This window comes from Morone saxatilis, unplaced genomic scaffold (assembly GCF_004916995.1).
Source record: "Morone saxatilis isolate NCDOM2014 unplaced genomic scaffold, NCSU_SB_2.0 Contig21, whole genome shotgun sequence".
NCBI lineage: Eukaryota > Metazoa > Chordata > Actinopteri > Moronidae > Morone > Morone saxatilis.
Window position 1 is genome coordinate 19,910,408 of NW_023339774.1, and position 16,827 is coordinate 19,927,234.

A 16,827-nucleotide genomic window follows, 5' to 3' on the forward strand; every position below is an offset into this window, starting at 1 on the left:
CTGATATACAAATGGACTAGTCATTTTACAGACTTTTCTCTAGATCCCTTGTTTTTTTGTGTGAAATATTGGATAAATTTGACCTCAATGTGGGCTTGGAAATAAACAAATCATGCTGAGAAGGGAAATGTCTTTGGTGAAAACCTGCTTAACTGGTAACAGAGACCCAACACAACCTGAAAAAGGGAACCACTGCTTTAATGTTTAACAGTGCATTATTTAATATGTTTGTCATATTGTTTTAAAGGGAAAAACGCCTTAATCTGAAAGTAACGTAGCGTAAGTCCAGTAAAATGATATTATTTCCTCTGAAAGGTAGTGGAACATATAAAACTAACAGAAAATATAAAAAAACAACAAGTCCCTTTTTAAAAATTTGAATATACTTGTAAATGTAGCGAGTACCTTCCCAGCACTGTCTGTCCCACTGCTCTAAACACACTCCCAGAGTCCACTGTCTACCCCTTTGTTTGTCTCAACTACTTTTCTCCTCCCTGTGTCTGCAGAAAAGCCCTGTGTTGTGGCATTGGAGAAAGAAACAGCCAAAAAACTGGTTCACTGAGCTGCAAGGTGCTGAAAGGACATTTTGACATTGTTCGATTTCTGGTGCAGATTGATGACTTCAGGTAAGCAGACCACAACCCCCCCCCCCCTTTCTAACCTCTCTCCTCTCTACCCTTGGCTGGCCTCTATCCCCTCTGTGATTGACAGGAGATCCTCACCTACAGAAAACTTACAGAGCATGACAAGAGCCCAATCATCACCACTATGTGATTGTGTGTGTGCACAGTACAGTACAACCGAAGCCTTTTAATGCTGTCCGTACACGGATGCACGCACACATATAAAGGTTTTGCACCTGCTCTCCTCTCTGAGCTGCTTTGTGGAAGCATGCTGCACACTGGCATGGTAGAGTGGGTCTGCATAAGTGGTCAGATTGGGATTTATAACAGAACTAAGTGTGTGTGTGTGTGTCAGGAGGTGGGGGTTGCTTCACGCCTGGTCTCCTTCAGTAATAACCCCCTCCTCTGGGTCTCGTCCTCTCCGCACACGGGTCCACAGTCGGGGGCAAAGGCCAGAAAATTCTCTCCAGATTGCTTTTGAAGTCCGAAAATGTATCCTCGACAGTTCCTCTCTTCTCATTTTTATCTCTCTTTTTTTATCCGCTCATCCTGTCTGTTGATTTTGGGAACAGGTAGTGTGGATGGTTGAGGGTCAGAGGGCAAGTGAAGGTGGAAAGCCCCAGGACAGATGTTTTTTTAAGATTTCTCAGGTGGAGATGGACCTACGGGAAATAATTCCTCACAGGGAGAGAGATTAACTTGGTGTGTTTGGCTACGCTTAGTGAGCTCACGAAAGATGAAGCCTGCCAAGTGCACATCTCCAGTGAAGTACTTTTGTCACGAACGAGTCTACTTGCAAGAAACAACTCATACCTTTCATCTTATGTTTTCCAGATGTGCCTCAGCAGGGGACGACGGCCTCGTTCTGGTGTGGAATGTAGAGGTAATGCTTTGCAAGAAGATTATATCAGTGCATTGTGAAAGTGCATGCAACACGGTGGCACTAATTGCTTTTTTCCCCCCTGACTTTTAGACCGGGGAGAGGCTGCAGGAGCTGCGGGGCCATTCCCAGCAAATAACAGCCATAACCACCTTCACCTGTAATAATGGACTCACATCGCACACCTCGCTCCTCACAGCCTCCTCAGACCGAAGTCTGAGTGTATCCTCATAGCAAAACACAGAGAATACATCCCGACATTCAAACACACACTAAAATCAGTCATATGTAATTGTTGTGATGTTCCTTAATCTGATTTGTCAGTTGTGGGACCCTGATACAGGCAACAGGGTTCAGACCATTTCAGATCTTCAGTCTTCTGTAAAGGTAATTGATAAGCTCCTTTCAGACATGTACCTTGCTACATAAATGGTAATTTTGCCCATGTGTGTCTCATAGTGTCACTTTTACATAAAAGTCATGATGCTACTCTTAGAAGGTCAGACAAAGTAACATTTTGTAAAACTTCCAACATGACAAGTCTGAATTGAATCCTGTAATTAGTACATTATACATTATAATTAATTAAACATATGATTATTTTTCTTATTCCTATGCATCACACAAGCAAACCTATTTATCTTTAAAAATTCAAGATCAAAAATAGAGAGTAGTTTTTAAGGAAAGGGATGTTTTATAACAGTAAATAGCACCAGAAATGTTTGCTCAGTGCTCCATACATACTAATATAAAGAACATATACAGTGCGTCTTGGGTCTTCACATAAATTTTTCTTGGTAATTCCAGTCATGTCATCCAACTCTGGGCAATTAACTTTGTGTTGCCAAGATATGTAACATACTAATTAAAATGTTTGACACTAAAGGTTGTTCTGCCAGTTATGATTTAAGATAAAAATGGTAATTGCCTCCTCTTGATCATAGATTAAGGTTAATTGCAGCATCTGTAGGTTAATTATATTTGATTTCTTTTCTTCACCGATATATTGTGTGTGTGTTTACGTGCATTGATGTGTGTGTTTGTGTGCATGTTTATGCTGCTGATCCAGCTGTGTCTCTCTCTCAGTGTTTGCTGGTGCTGGAGCGGCTGTGTTTGTGGGTTTCCGGTGGGGAAGAACTGTGTGTGTGGAACAAAGACTTTCAGCTGCAGTGTCACAGACAGAACCACAGCGACACTGGTAAGGAGAAAGAAAAGGGAAAAATAACTGTCACAATAAACGTCTTATGTGTTAATTGTTGCACCAGCTATACTCACCCCTGACTCTGCTGTTTGCACACAAACTCATCCATGTTGTCATTGTGTTTTTGGCATTTTGCAGGAATAACTGCTTTGATAGAGCTGCCTAAGAACTGCATAGCAGCTGCAATGGACAAAGAGATAGGTAAGAGACAGATTCTGATGACAAGATTGTTCATTCATTTCAGTATATAAGTATTTTTCTCCTTCTTTGCAGTGATCTACAGGCTGACATTCTCTACTGACTCCTCTCTGTCAATGGCTGAGATCCGCTGTCTGTCGGACCACCAGGACCAGATCCGAGCTCTTATCAATGTCAATGGTCAGTCTGTCAGAAACTCTGAATCATCATTGAAAATCAAAGCGGCTGCATTCAGTTTTTAAAGATATTGAGAAATCGCATTTGGTCCATCTTCCTCAGACGGGCTCTTCGCCAGCGGATCCCATGCGGGCGAGTTGATCTTATGGGATGCGATTGATTGGAACATCCTGGCCTATGAGCACATCCTGTGGGAGGAGTCACAAGCCTGCACTCAGGCTGAAATACGATTAACCGCTCCCAAACCCAGCGAGATGTCCATTCAGCATCTGACCACCAACGGAAAGGTGAGGAAGACGGGATGAGTGGATGTTCCTGTTGTGTATCATGACAATTACTGTGTTGTTTTGTTATTGTGATCCATAAAGAAATGTAATGTCTGTGTGGTTTGTAGCACATCCTTGCAGCTGTGGGCAGCGGCCTGTATGTGTACAGCATTCAGACCAAGTCAGTGGTGGCCTACAGGAAGGTTGCCCATGACTCTAATATCTTACACACCATGCTGTTATCTGACAGGTAATATATCAAACATTTCCCAACAAGTTCCTGTCTCTAACCTCTCCAAAATGTGACCCAAAATTAGGATTGCAGAATGATTTATTTAAAAAGATTATTAGTTTTCTCTTTGGATGCATATTTCATTTGCCACTGATTTCTACTATGAATGAGCTTTGGAGGCAGTGGTCTCAAAGCTCAAAGCAACCTTATTGGATCTTGTGACCCCTTGTTGTCAGTTGCATATTTCTACCAGCCATGACCAGATCAACCAAAGACAGATTTTATTAGAATATTTTCCCAAAAGAGATACAATTATTCAGTAATTTAGAAATAAAAAAGAATAACCTTAAGTTTGTGTAGCACTCATCTGGTTGTATTCTGCTTTCTTCTGCTATTCATCTAGCAACTATTCAGATTTATCTTGTGACCCTTGTGGGGGTCAGCACCTCAGGTTTGGGACTACTAGACTGAACAGTGCAACAAGCATGCACTCTATTTGTAAAATATCAATCATCAATCAGTTTGTATTTACAAAGGATAAAAACTATGATAGAAAACACTGACTGATTGATTGGTTTATATTCGTTTCTTACACAAAACAGTGCCCAGGTTCTCTGACAACCGCAACCAAGATGATCACAGAGCAAATCATAGCCTACAGTTCTGTAGCTTTCTCATTAAAATGCTCAAAACAAAGCTGTCTAAAATAAAAGAAATTATTTCTTAACAACATCAAGATCACATAAAATCAGTTTTTCAGGAAGGCCTTTATATCAACTCAACTGTTAGTAGTACCAGTACCAGTTCTTAACTTGGCACTCTGGGATCTCTGCTTTCTCTATAAATCATATTTAATGTATGATTCTGTGTGGTAATCTTTAATTTGAATATAATTTCCCAGCTTTGTCTTTTTCAAACATAAAATCTGTGTCCTATACTCTGTTTACACACATTGTGATTGAAGCAGCTCTCGGTGTGACACTGTCTCTGTTTCAGCGAGCTGATGTCCTGCTCCGAAGATGGCAGTGTGAGGATGTGGGAGATCCAGGACCTGCCTTTGCCTGCTGAACCAGCCTCTGCAGGTGACACATACATAACAGCGCACACACACAAACATACAATTTCAGATCTGATCCTAAATGTCACAGTGCTGATAGGCTGATGGTACGTAGTTCACACACAGAGCACAAACATGCAGGCATATCAGAAAGTAGGCCATCTTCCCATTTTCTCCATCTTAAGAAAACTGGATTACATTAGCTGTGTACAAAAGTATGAATCATAAAGTTCAAAGAGTGAGGGAAATTGCCTGCACTCAACTTTTGTGTGTGTTGTTGGGTGTCTTGATGTGTGGGCGGTGCAGTAATGCAGTCCAGATGTGGTATTGTGTATATCAAAGGAAAGTGTACTGTACCAGCACTCAGAGAGGCTGTGTTTTCTACTTAAGTGGGGTGGTCTAAAGTTGAGTGTGTGTCTGTGTGGTCGTGCTGTCTTTGATGGTCTAGCTGTCTGTGGTCAGTGTAGAGCTGTGGTCATTCTGAATAGATCTTGGCTGGAGAGTACACTCAGGCTACATCACTTGCTGCCCATCACCGAAGGCCAATTATTTGTCCATCCTCTGTTTTATGTCTCCAGGAAACTAGAAATCAATCACTTGCATCTCCTGTGGTCTTTAGAGGAAACTTTTTTTTATCAATTTCAGCTCTTTTTTAGCTCATTGTTTTAGTTTTAAGGAGGCGACTTTGATGTGTTTGGCTCATTCTCACTGCATCGCTAAACACTACCTGCTCAGCAAACAGCAGATGGACAGTGTTAGCAGCTAGATGATGAACATAGTGGATCATTTAGCAGCTAAAGTGCCAGATATTTCCCTTAATTGTATTATTTTTGTCTTTTTTTTAATCCATTATTCTTTCCTCCATCAAACCAGGATTCTTTGGAATGTGGACTTTTGGTCGGACAAACAAACAGAGTGGTCCTCCGTCAAAGAAGGTCATGGAGGTCCCAAACATCAGGATGCTGGAGTTGACGGGCGATCTGATTGGACACTCAGGAGCAGTCCAGGTATGAATTTATGAGTGTACAGACTTTCTACTTTGATATGATGACACTGTAGTTTACTTTAAAAATCCCTTCTGCTCTTCTGTCAGATGTTTGTGAGCTTTAGGGAAAACGGTTTGGTCACGTGCTCGGCGGACCACCTGCTGATTCTGTGGAAGAACGGAGAGAGGCAGTCGCACCTGCGCAGCCTGGCACTTTTTCAAAAACTGGAGGAGAATGGAGGACTCTGACGTGACCTCTGACCTTTCACCCTTGAATGGCTGCCTTAAAAAAAGGAGAGATTTGATGTTGTTGGTTGTTGATGTTGGTTACAGATATTTGAATCTACTGTCATGATTGTTTGCATTTAATGATAATGTAATGTTGTTTGCCTTTTCACTGAAACCAGTATTTAACTTAAATTGTAAAAAATGTGTAAAGTAAAATACCTCACCCCAGAAACTATTTGTAATGTTTTTATTTTTAGCCTGCAGTATTTTGGCACTGTGATGCTGATGTGAAGTCAGACATCTTGTACGGGACATTGCCTGTTGCAGGTCATATGCTGGAGGCCTGTCAGGGGATTAACAGGTATTTTGTTGGCTGCTGCTGTCTAAGCACCTGCCTCAGTCCTCATTTCGGTGTGTCTTCATATTTGGTGTATAAACCTGTTTCACAGCTCTCTTTGAAGAGATTTAGGTGGTTTTTTTTTTGAGCACCCCATCTGGCAAAAACCCTGTCATCATCCTTGACCAGCAGTTGTCCTTTGAGAGGAACACTGTACCTGCTGCTTTATTCTTTTTCATTTTTGAAAAGACGTTTATTCACTTTCTTGGTGAGAGTTCGATGAAAATATAGATACCACTCTCAAAAAGTTATTAAGCTACAGCCAGCAGCCTGTTAGCTCAGCTTAGCACAAAACGGGGAAACGGGGCATGGGTCTATCTGAAAAAAGAATTTGCCTACCAGTGGCTCTAAAGCCCCCCTGTTTGCAGTCAATTGTAAGTACCTGTAGTTTCATATTTACCAGACAGGAGAGTGGCATTGATCTTGATCTTCACCTGAAAGCAAATAAGAGTATTTCCCAAAATGTCAAACTAGTCCTTTAAATGTGTCACCGCCATTCATGTATACAACGTCATATTTAAAGAATGATTTAATTGTCTCTCACAATACATTTCTGTGTTTGACAGAGAACATCAAAATAAGACATCAAAATCCAGAGAGCAAACTAAATTTAACTTTTCAAACAAACATTTTAAGTGACTGATGGAAAGCTATTTTAAATATTATGCATGAGGCAGTAAAAGCTTTCAAAACACACATTACAGTTCTCATGGCCATTAATGATTTTTCTTCTTTGAAAAATAATTTGTACTGTATATAACATTATCACTTTCTAATTATTGTTCTGTATAAATTATACAAAACAACACAGGATTGGCACGTTGTCCGCAGCCACGGCCATCAGTGTCGAAGATGAAAGAGAGGAAATAGAAATCACTGTAAGTGATGAAGGCTTATCATTACATAACAAGCAGTTATACAATCTGGTTCTGCCTCAGTTGACTCAAAGCGAGCGAGGCGTTAAGCGGCTTGCTGTCATCCGATCTAATTGATATCGTCACATTCCAGTCATTGCTGCTCGCGGAAAAGGCATGTAAATCTGAAATATTTAAATTGTCTTTGTGAATAGAAATCTCTCATTATTGACTAGCAAAAATATCTTCTCGTGATCGGTGAGAGCATGAAACATTCAGAGGTGGAGCCATGTTTCAAGTCACTGTAAAAAAATTAAAATCTTCTTTTAGAGATTTTGGAAAAACACCCCTGCAACATATAACAGCCAAAACAAACGTTTACATAAGCAAATTATGTAAAATGCAAAGCAAATGTGATATATTAGGCGAGTATTTACAAAAACAGCAGGTACATTAGGTAGTTTACAGTGTATTGCAACAATAGCAGACCTAAACACTGAGACATGACAAGATTAAGGCGTTGATTAAGACCTTGGGTCATCAATAAAATTACTACATATCATGATGAATACATAGATGTGACCTGTTTTGTCTCTTTAAAGTGAACTGAAAATAATAATAGTGGAATTCACATCTGATCCAACTTCCCCTGATTCAGTCTTTAAAAACCTCATAGTTGTACGAAACAAAGGATAAAATGTCAGGACCATTGTGACACAACTATTAACACTGATTCACCAAGTTAACTCAGAACTGTAGCACAGACCTTATAGCAACATACCTAAAGTCATATTTTCAAAAAATATCTCAAGCATGTATGGCTTTTCTTGCAATTGTTTTTTTTTTTCTTTAGAGGAGAGGAGGAACTATTTCAACCAAAAAATACTCTTTTTTTTCTGAAAAGATGACCAAAGAATAAGGCACCGGTAAGCTCTCTGTGCCTTTGGTTAATACTGCGATGTGCGTCTTCTGGATTAAACACACACATACTGTACACACACAGCGATGTCCTCCTACGTCACTCATGAACACCATTCGGGTGGGACTAGAACTACATAATAATGAAATTACACAATTTCACCAAAGCAGCTTAGGTAGTTTATGCATGTATATCTGCAGATTTAACCACTAATCGCTATTTTTATTCCAATTTTCTTTATAAAATAATATCACAGGGTTAAGTGTGCTGCTAGAAATAGAGCTTTCCAATACTGGTTCACCTTCATGTGTTAACATGTAAGAAAAACTAAGGGATGATACTGGTAAAATTCTCAAATATTAAAGCAGATAGTTTTCTTTAGAAATTCTGGCTTTTGATAAATCTGAGTTTTTTATATCACAGAGTCACAGTGTGGTAATTTCCTGTAGATTGTATCTGATAAATGAGTCACCATTAGATTTTGTGTACTACTACTGCAACGCGTCTGTGTAGCCACCAGAGGGCAGACGCATCATACAAATATTATCTGATGGCCTTTTCAGTCTATTTCCTCTGAATCCAGATAATTTGAAAATTATGTCCAAGCTAGATTTCTCCCAAAAAAGAGAGAGCCAAATGACTGCAAGGTGAATTGCAGTTGCAGGATTTTGAGATACAGTGAAATTGGTTTAACAAAAACCATGTGAGAAGCGGAGCCGATTAGTGTTAGAAGCAGGCAGACGCTGGCTCTGCAGCTGCTGTTTTTACAAGCTGGATCCAAACATGGATCTGGTGCTCCTTCATACATCTGTGAGGTCCAACAAAGCTTACAACTCGCTACTTTGACACTAGCTTTGCACAGTTTGTGCACCATACAACAGTCAGTGTAGCCTCATATAGGACGCTTATACTTCATTTGTTTCTTCTTATTTGGGTGCAAATGTCTACAGTTAGTGTCACAAAGCTAAGTGTGTAACATCTGATGTTATTATTCATTGAAAGTATAACCGCTTAACTTAAACAGCTCTGATACAGTGCAATTCTGTTCCCCCATTTGTTCTGACATACAGGTTTGACAAAGATCTTCACTGACAACATTAATGCAGAGGAAGATATCATAACAGTAGATTTTTGGGTGAGTTATTTCACCACCAGCTACGTGATCTTTAAATCCAGCAATCACACAAACAAACAAAGCCCTTCTTGGATGTCACCTGGCTGGACATTTAGAAAACCTGTGTGCTGGCTGGTTCTCCCCTTGTGATTGGACCCTGGTACTTGGCTAACCGCCTCTGGAGCACTGCCCTTCCTTAAATCTTTCCTACAAGTTCTTTCTGTACGGGGCCCAACAGGGGCATGGATTGCTAAGCATTTGGTCCCAGACACAAGTCAAAGTGTCTCTCATACTGTAGACCGTATCACAGCTCATAAAAATGAATAATTCCAGCTGAGCACCTTCACAAGTTGGTGATTTGAAAAAGGGACTTTTGAGGACACACATATTCACCGGAAAGCACGAACAGATCCATCTTGGTACTTATTTTCAGTCAGTGCTTCTAGCTTTGGTCACCATCTGATTCACCGTGTTTCTTTTACAGCAACAGACGGATGCAGAATGAAAGAAAACTAAGGAAAAAACGGTGAAAAGCAAAAATAGCAAGAGGGAGCTCAAAATGAAAATGTCTTGATTAGCTAAAGTGCAGGTTTCTGGTGTGTTACACTGGATGGTACAGATTGTCAGGTGAGCCATGAGGTCCTCAGAGGTGCTATTAGGAATACTTAACAGGGCCATAAAGTGGCAAAAGAGAGTCGACGGGGCCCTCAAATGACAACCTGTTCTCCACTGGCAGAACACCACCTCCACCGAGAACTACGCTAGAAAAGAGGCTGTGATTTGAGATTGAAATAGCATCTCATGTGTCCATCAGTCAGTGATGTCCGCTCTCAGAGTCCCTGATTGCCCAGCGTTGGGCTGTGTCCGGGGTGGGGGGGCGCCTGGGAGGGCACAGAGCTCCGTCGAATCACAGCTGGAGAGACTAATTGTTCCACCGCAGGGCTGCATTCGCTGTCCTTCCCTGCTCGGAGTGATGGATGAGAAGAGGGGACGAGGAATTGGTCAAGAAGGAGGGGGAGGACGCAGGCTCTTACACTTCATCTCGTCCAAGCCCTTCCAGTACTTGTAGTTCTCCGACAGGTGCTCCATGAGACCAGGCAGGCTGGCGAAGGCTGAGGGGAGACACAGAAACGGTCGGTTGGGTTAAGATAAAGCAAACATGGACACAGATTTGAACAAGTCTGTCTTAATATGAGACTCACACGACCACATGTACATTAAAACTGTTTTTTGTAGCCTTAATCATTCCTCCTGTTCATACTGATTGTGAAGAGATACCTTTATAATTTCAGTGTAAGAGTTGGTGGACAAAAATATATAGGGGTGTATCATGGTATCATGGTGTCCTGAGCAGAGAATGACTTCACACTCCCTTTGCCTGTGTTGCTATCGCAGCCGCTCTGTGGTTTGTTTACAAATCTGGTCTGGCCGCGCCTGCATGTTAGTCCGTGTACAACTGATGGGAGCGAAACTGCTGTTTTTCCTCATCTACGGTGGTGAATTAGTATTTTCACTGTTCCAACAATCACCAACTCTGGTTTGGTCAAAATAAATACATACACAAAGATAGTTTTGATGAGTTTTATTTTGTTTCTGTCCACTCTGAATAAAGTTCTGATTTGATGTGAGGTAAAATTTCTGTTTTTGTCTTTGGAGTCTGGTGGAAGATGATAGCGATATTCTGGCTGTTTCTGGTTAAACAAAAGATCTATCTCTGTAGGGATCCTTTCCCGAATTGTACACTTATAGAACAATCTGAGCCTGTCAGTGGCAAAAACAAGCAGTTTTATTGGACGTACTTTAACAGGCGAACATGTCCAAGGATTAGCTAACGTTGCATGGAAGCCATTGTAGCCCATTTCGTGACTGTTTTCACATCTGAATTAAAGGTTTATATCAAACCAACCAGAATTGGTGATTGTTGGAAAGACTGGGGAAAGACTAACAAAGATGGTTTTGGTGAGTTTTATTTAGCTTTTGTGTGTTTTAAGATTACTGGTTTTGTCAATGGAGTCAGGTCGGCCATAGTGCCCATTGTTTTTGTCTGAAATGCTGGTGCTCTAGAGAGACGTCTAGTGGCAGAGTGGCCCTTTAAGGGCAAACAACTGTGGTAAAATGTCAATTGACTAGACACACCTGCTATCAGAAACTTTCTGTTATCATTCCACATGAACTATTAGACAGGAAGATGTGTGTGTGTGTGGTTCATGTCCAGTGGCTTTTGTTATGTACACTCTGCAATGTTGCTCCCACATAAAAGGACTTCTGAGGTCAAATGTCAATCTGCGTTTCTCTCTCACACACAGCTTTTGGTCTGCAGAGTGTGTGTTCTCAGTGCACAACCCTGTGTTGTTTACTTCCCCGTTTCCGGTTTGTGGATGACCCGTGCTGCATCTGTAGAACTAAACACTGATCCCGACAGTGACCCTGGTGAATTGAGAGCGGATGCATGTGTGTTTTAGTGTTTGTGTGTTAGTGAAGTTCTGCTCAACTGCTCATCCCTCCATGAACCAAGAGATTGTAAACCCCCATCTCCTTTACTGTTTTCCCAACTTCCCCTCCCCTGACACCCTCGCAATTTATCTCCGTCCCACTGGCATTTGGAATCTTTCCATGACATCAGAGCAGTGTTGACAGTAAACAAGTTCCCTCTTGGGGAGACTAAACTAAAAGGGAAATTCAGTGGGAATGGGGAGCTTTAAGGACCATGCTATCCCTTCCCACTTCTCCTGGCTCCTCCTCATTCTCATCCCTTTCCTGTAATTTCCTATCCCGCAATCTACCAGGAAAGCACTGAGTAAAGATCTGAATGTATGAAGTTCTGTTTTATCCTTATAGTCTGACTGAATTGCTGTTTTGTTTCATTCATTCTATTTCAAACGCTAAACAAATTAGAAATGTGGGCAGTGATTCAGAGATCATTAACCAGGCTACTTCCTGCTTCACTGGAAAGACTCAGGTCACTGGGCGTTTCCGGGGAACTATTTAAGCAAATGTATCAATCGTTTATTAGTAATAATGGAAGTCCCCAAAGTAAATCTGGCAGTTGATCAGTCAGCTGATTTTAGTAACATTTCCTCTCATGCTGCCACAAGGTTGACATTTTTGGTTTTTAGTCAGACATGATGAAAAGTATTAGATGGATTGTGATGAAATTTGGTGCAGATGTTTTGGGTGATAAGGGGATACATTTGTGTGTGGGATAGAGTATACATGTGGCTTTGGTGAGAACCACCATCATTTTTGGTTCAGAGTGAAACTATTAAATGGTTTGCCATGAAATGTTGTAATGTAATGTTCTATATACAATATAAATACTATATCCCCTTCAGGATGAATTGTAATAACTGGTGATCCTCTGATCTTTTTGTCTAATACTTAAATCAAATTCCTGTTATCAAATAGCATGCTAACAATACGACGAGCATATCCTGCCAAACATCAGCATTTGTGTGAATATGTGGTTGGTTTCATTCATATTTTTTACCTTTAGGATTTTCTGTTTCAATAACAATAATGTTAAACGTTCTGATATTGTTCTATGTGCTAGTGTAGGCGTTGATGCAGTTTTGACCTGAACCATGGAAGTAGGTGAAGTTTTGTCAGATACCCATACTCTGCTTCTACCACATTGTGCTTGTGAGCCTGCTGATGTTAGCATTCAGCCTGAAGCACCGCTGTGGCCAGTTACAGCTTCTATTTAGGTAGCCGCCAGCATGGTGGTGTTTTCTGCTTTTGAGCAGAAAAACATTCATTAGAAAAGGTCAAAGCTTCTGCTTAATAAATGTTATGAACATCAGGAATCTCATGTTCCTTTAAATCATCGGGTTTAGAAATGTCTTAAGATGCTAATACGCCTTCTGTTTTGTGGTGTTAAGTGATGCGAAGGATTTCCTCTTGCTGCTGCTGCCGATGGCCAACAACTGCTGTAAAGTTTGTTTGGGGATAAAAATTTAGTTTAAAGTCACAAATGAAATGGAACGCATGTTAAAGGAAACAGATGTGTATGAGGCAAAGCTGAAGAAGTTTAGAAAATCCCTGAAAAACATTAACTTAACTTAACTTCAAACAACAGGTCAATTCACAAGCTATGATCAATTGTGTGTATTTTTGTTAACAATCTGAACAAACTCCAAGAGGAACAGTTTTATTGTCAAACCAATTTTTTAAAGAATGTATTGTAACTCTGTTAATTAATGCTTTCTCTGACATTAAAACCACTACTCTAAACTATGAATTAATCAAATTTTCATGCTCTGCCTTGAGTATGATCCTGACATTTTGTCTTGACATTGTCACTGAAATTGTCTCTGATATTTACTGTTTTTTTTATTTATTTATTTTTTTTACTTGTAATTGTGTATGTAGTCCTTTTTGTCGTTGAGGACTCCCTTGAAACCGAGATTGTACATCTCAAGGGGTTATTCCAGAAAATTTCCACTAAGAATGAACTTTCATGCTCAATCGCTTAAGAGCTACAGAAAGAGCTTGGACTAAAGGAGGAAGCTTGTGCTATTAATTGAGAATGTGAATAAGTGGACTTGAGAACAAACAGACATTTTAAGTGCTTAGGTTCCTTTTAAGTAAAGGTTTAAGCTTGGGAAGTATCCTGTCTGATTCAAACTATGATTTGTGACCTTTTACTAAAACAATCAGACTGAATATGTACAGGGCCCTTGTGAATACCATACATTTTAGAAACAGTAGCTTACTTGGAAAGTGGAAAAGGAAATGACTAAACACACCACATACACAGTTAAGCTTTCCCACACACACACATAGAGAAACAAACAGTACAGAGAGCAGCAGAGTACACAGCAGAGAAAATGTTCTTACCATCCCAGGCATCAAACATATCGGTGATGAAGTAGTCTATAAAGGAGATCTGAGACTTGGGCACGCTGCAGGTGTTCCTGTCAAACACTGGCATCACCACCGGCAGCCCTTGTCTCTTCTCCTCATCCGTCTACAGGACAAACACACACAGAGATCACAATAAAGTGACAGCAGAGAAGGTAAATGCAAAAGCTCAAACTAAATCTGCCTCTCGGAATGTGAGAGGCCATAAATGTGAATAAATTATGCAAAGGGAGATGATGAAAATGATCTAAAGAAACAAATATCTGCGTCCATTTACAGATACAGCGCTGTTCTCAGCTTTAACTGCTTCGTGGTATTAAACTGAGCTGTACACACCTGCGCAAAGTATTCCTCAGAGATCCGTCCAGCCCACTCGATGCAGAGCTCGAGTGGTCTGCAGGGGTTCGCCACATCTGCACACTTGATCAACATCCTCTTTATCAGCAGACGGTTCTCCGGAGAGTTCCTGATGTTGGCCTGACCGTCACAGTCACTGTTCACGCTCTGTAGGATGGGACACGAAAGACATAAGCATCTGCACATACAGAAAGAGAGTTCATGCATGCAGTGACTATTTGCTTGTACACACATTTACTGAGAGACATTGGCATCCCTTTCAGTGACACTTTTTATGCCCTTAAATTTCTTATAATTTCCTTGTAATTTAGCATGAATTATGGGTACAACAGAGGCAGTGTTCAATTCATACACTTCCACTTAATTAATTCCAGTTAGTTGCTATGGCACCCACAATCTTTAGATGGTGCATATTAGGTCAACTGAATGTGCAGAATTGTGTTCACAGACAAACTTACAATTCAACATATACAGAGAATACAGTCTCAAATAAGAAATGAATACTGAATTAATATTTACTCTGGTTTGCTATGTTAGTGTCACTATTGAATAAATCACTATTGAAGACTTAAAAAATTTTACTTTATTCTTGACATTGCACTTGCTCTGCTCTATTTTTAGTTTAAATTCACCAGTTATTTCTCATTTCATCCCTAATGTTTTATCTATGGTTTTTAAATCATCCATTGTTATATCTTTTATTCCTTATGCCTTCCCGTTTATTAATACATTACTTTGTGTTCTATTGTTGTGTTTTATGTGTTCGTTGTAAGGCGCATTATAACGCTGGTTTTGATACATGCTATACAAATAAAACTTGATTACTATTGAATGGATTTCAAGGAAATTCACCACTGAATACCCAGTAACTAAACCAGTCTCAAGAGAGCTTTGTCTCCGTCTTTCCCCTATAATCAGTAACAAATTGCAGTTTGAGTTCTTTCCAGTAAACCTTCCAGGAAAGATTAGGATATCAGACCTGTAAAATAAACCGTGACCATCCTTTCTGGAAGATGTTGAATCTTAAAATGTAACACACTGAGCACAGCCGCACTTACACTCGTGCTGGTCTCTTCTATGGCAGCCATCGGCTTGTTGATGCTGTTCACAAACTTGCTGACGTGCTCAAAGTGTCGGGTCATCTCTGTCGCCAACACCATGTCGATTATTGCCTGTCGCAGTGTTCGGTACTGATTCCTGTCAGAAGTGAAGCGGACAAAATTAGAAACATCTCTTTTATACCAATACACCAAAGCATTATAATGTCACACACTATTCTATGAACACAAAGCAAGCACAAGCTGCTACTACCGACCTGTCTGTGTTCTTGAAGATGTTGCTCTTGCTGTCTCGGACGGTGAGCTGGAAGGCGAGGGCCGCGTGGTGGCTCTCCAGCACAGCTGTGTCGTTGTAGAGGATCGCCAGTTCGCTACCGGCGTTACACAGGAAGGAGTTGGTCCTGCCCGGATGGTCCACATCATGCACTGTGGCCGCTATCAGCGCCGCCACCTCATCCAGCTGGTCCAGACTGCTCTGAAGGAAACAGCAGAGACACAGTGATGTCAGTTCTGGACTGCACATAGTAAGTAAGTAAGTAAGTAAGTAAATTTAATTTATAAAGCACATTTAAACACAGTAGGCAGGAACACAAAGTATAAAACTGACCAAGTGCATGATACAGATGGAATGACTACAAAAAAAGGCAGTAATATACAAGAAAACACATTGTATAATAAAAAGACAAATTAAAACAGAAAAAACACATTGGACCAATAGTCAATTAATTCAATAAATCTTATCCTATGAATAAGAAAACATAGCCTCTATTTGGCCACCTACATGCCACAAGAAATTTACATAGATTGAGCAGGAGTACAGGTGTTAAATTGTGAACTAGGGAAGGCCAGGTATGGTTAAAAGTGAGTTTTTAGGCCCGGATTGAGGCAGGAAATTGGAGGGTGTCAGGATCTAATGATATTCCCATGGGAGCTGGTATCCACAGAGGTGAGCAGGCAAACTGCAATCAATGCTCTATCCCCTCTCGTTTGAGCCAGTCGAGCGCATGAGGCATCCTTGACTCAGCCACTTGGTACATGCCAAAAGCCTTTATTTGAGGATCTCAGGGACTCTGTGTTACACACACCACGTACATAGGATGCTGTACAAGGTTTAAGCCGGCAAGGGATTGAGAAATGTTACACATATTATATAGGGCCGGCCCATTTAGTGCCTTAAAAACAAATATAATGAATCCTAAAATGAACATACACTTTTACTTGTTAACTTGTTAGTTTTAATAAATATATTGTTAATAGATCAATCTGTAGAATGGATTAAACACACTTATTGACTGGTTTTGGGGGTCTGTTTAGGATGACAGTGCCAATAAAGTAGGTTCCATACAGAGCCAGTAAATAATCCCTGTAATGTATGTTACATCTTTGACATTTTGCAACAGTATCTTGTTGTTAGTTAGATC

General features: G+C 40.4%; 2 protein-coding genes across 2 annotated transcripts in view; one reads left to right on the forward strand and one right to left on the reverse strand.

The window, feature by feature from the left end:
- wdr41 (WD repeat domain 41) overlaps positions 1–6,079 on the forward strand; it is an 8,135-nt gene extending 2,056 nt beyond the window's left edge. Inside the window, exons 2-13 of the mRNA XM_035668342.1 lie at positions 507–626; positions 1,458–1,506; positions 1,597–1,725; positions 1,828–1,890; positions 2,590–2,701; positions 2,843–2,905; positions 2,978–3,082; positions 3,182–3,366; positions 3,474–3,595; positions 4,574–4,659; positions 5,508–5,641; positions 5,728–6,079. Of these exons, the coding sequence (XP_035524235.1) occupies positions 507–626; positions 1,458–1,506; positions 1,597–1,725; positions 1,828–1,890; positions 2,590–2,701; positions 2,843–2,905; positions 2,978–3,082; positions 3,182–3,366; positions 3,474–3,595; positions 4,574–4,659; positions 5,508–5,641; positions 5,728–5,868 (1,309 nt within the window). The 3' untranslated portion in view covers positions 5,869–6,079. The remainder of the gene's footprint in view (positions 1–506; positions 627–1,457; positions 1,507–1,596; positions 1,726–1,827; positions 1,891–2,589; positions 2,702–2,842; positions 2,906–2,977; positions 3,083–3,181; positions 3,367–3,473; positions 3,596–4,573; positions 4,660–5,507; positions 5,642–5,727) is intronic.
- Positions 6,080–6,787: 708 nt separating this feature from the next.
- pde8b (phosphodiesterase 8B) overlaps positions 6,788–16,827 on the reverse strand; it is a 48,880-nt gene continuing 38,840 nt past the window's right edge. Inside the window, exons 18-22 of the mRNA XM_035668564.1 lie at positions 15,664–15,881; positions 15,407–15,545; positions 14,328–14,495; positions 13,968–14,097; positions 6,788–10,243 (exon numbers count right to left, since the gene is read on the reverse strand). Coding sequence (XP_035524457.1) covers positions 10,134–10,243; positions 13,968–14,097; positions 14,328–14,495; positions 15,407–15,545; positions 15,664–15,881 — 765 coding nt within the window. The 3' untranslated portion in view covers positions 6,788–10,133. The remainder of the gene's footprint in view (positions 10,244–13,967; positions 14,098–14,327; positions 14,496–15,406; positions 15,546–15,663; positions 15,882–16,827) is intronic.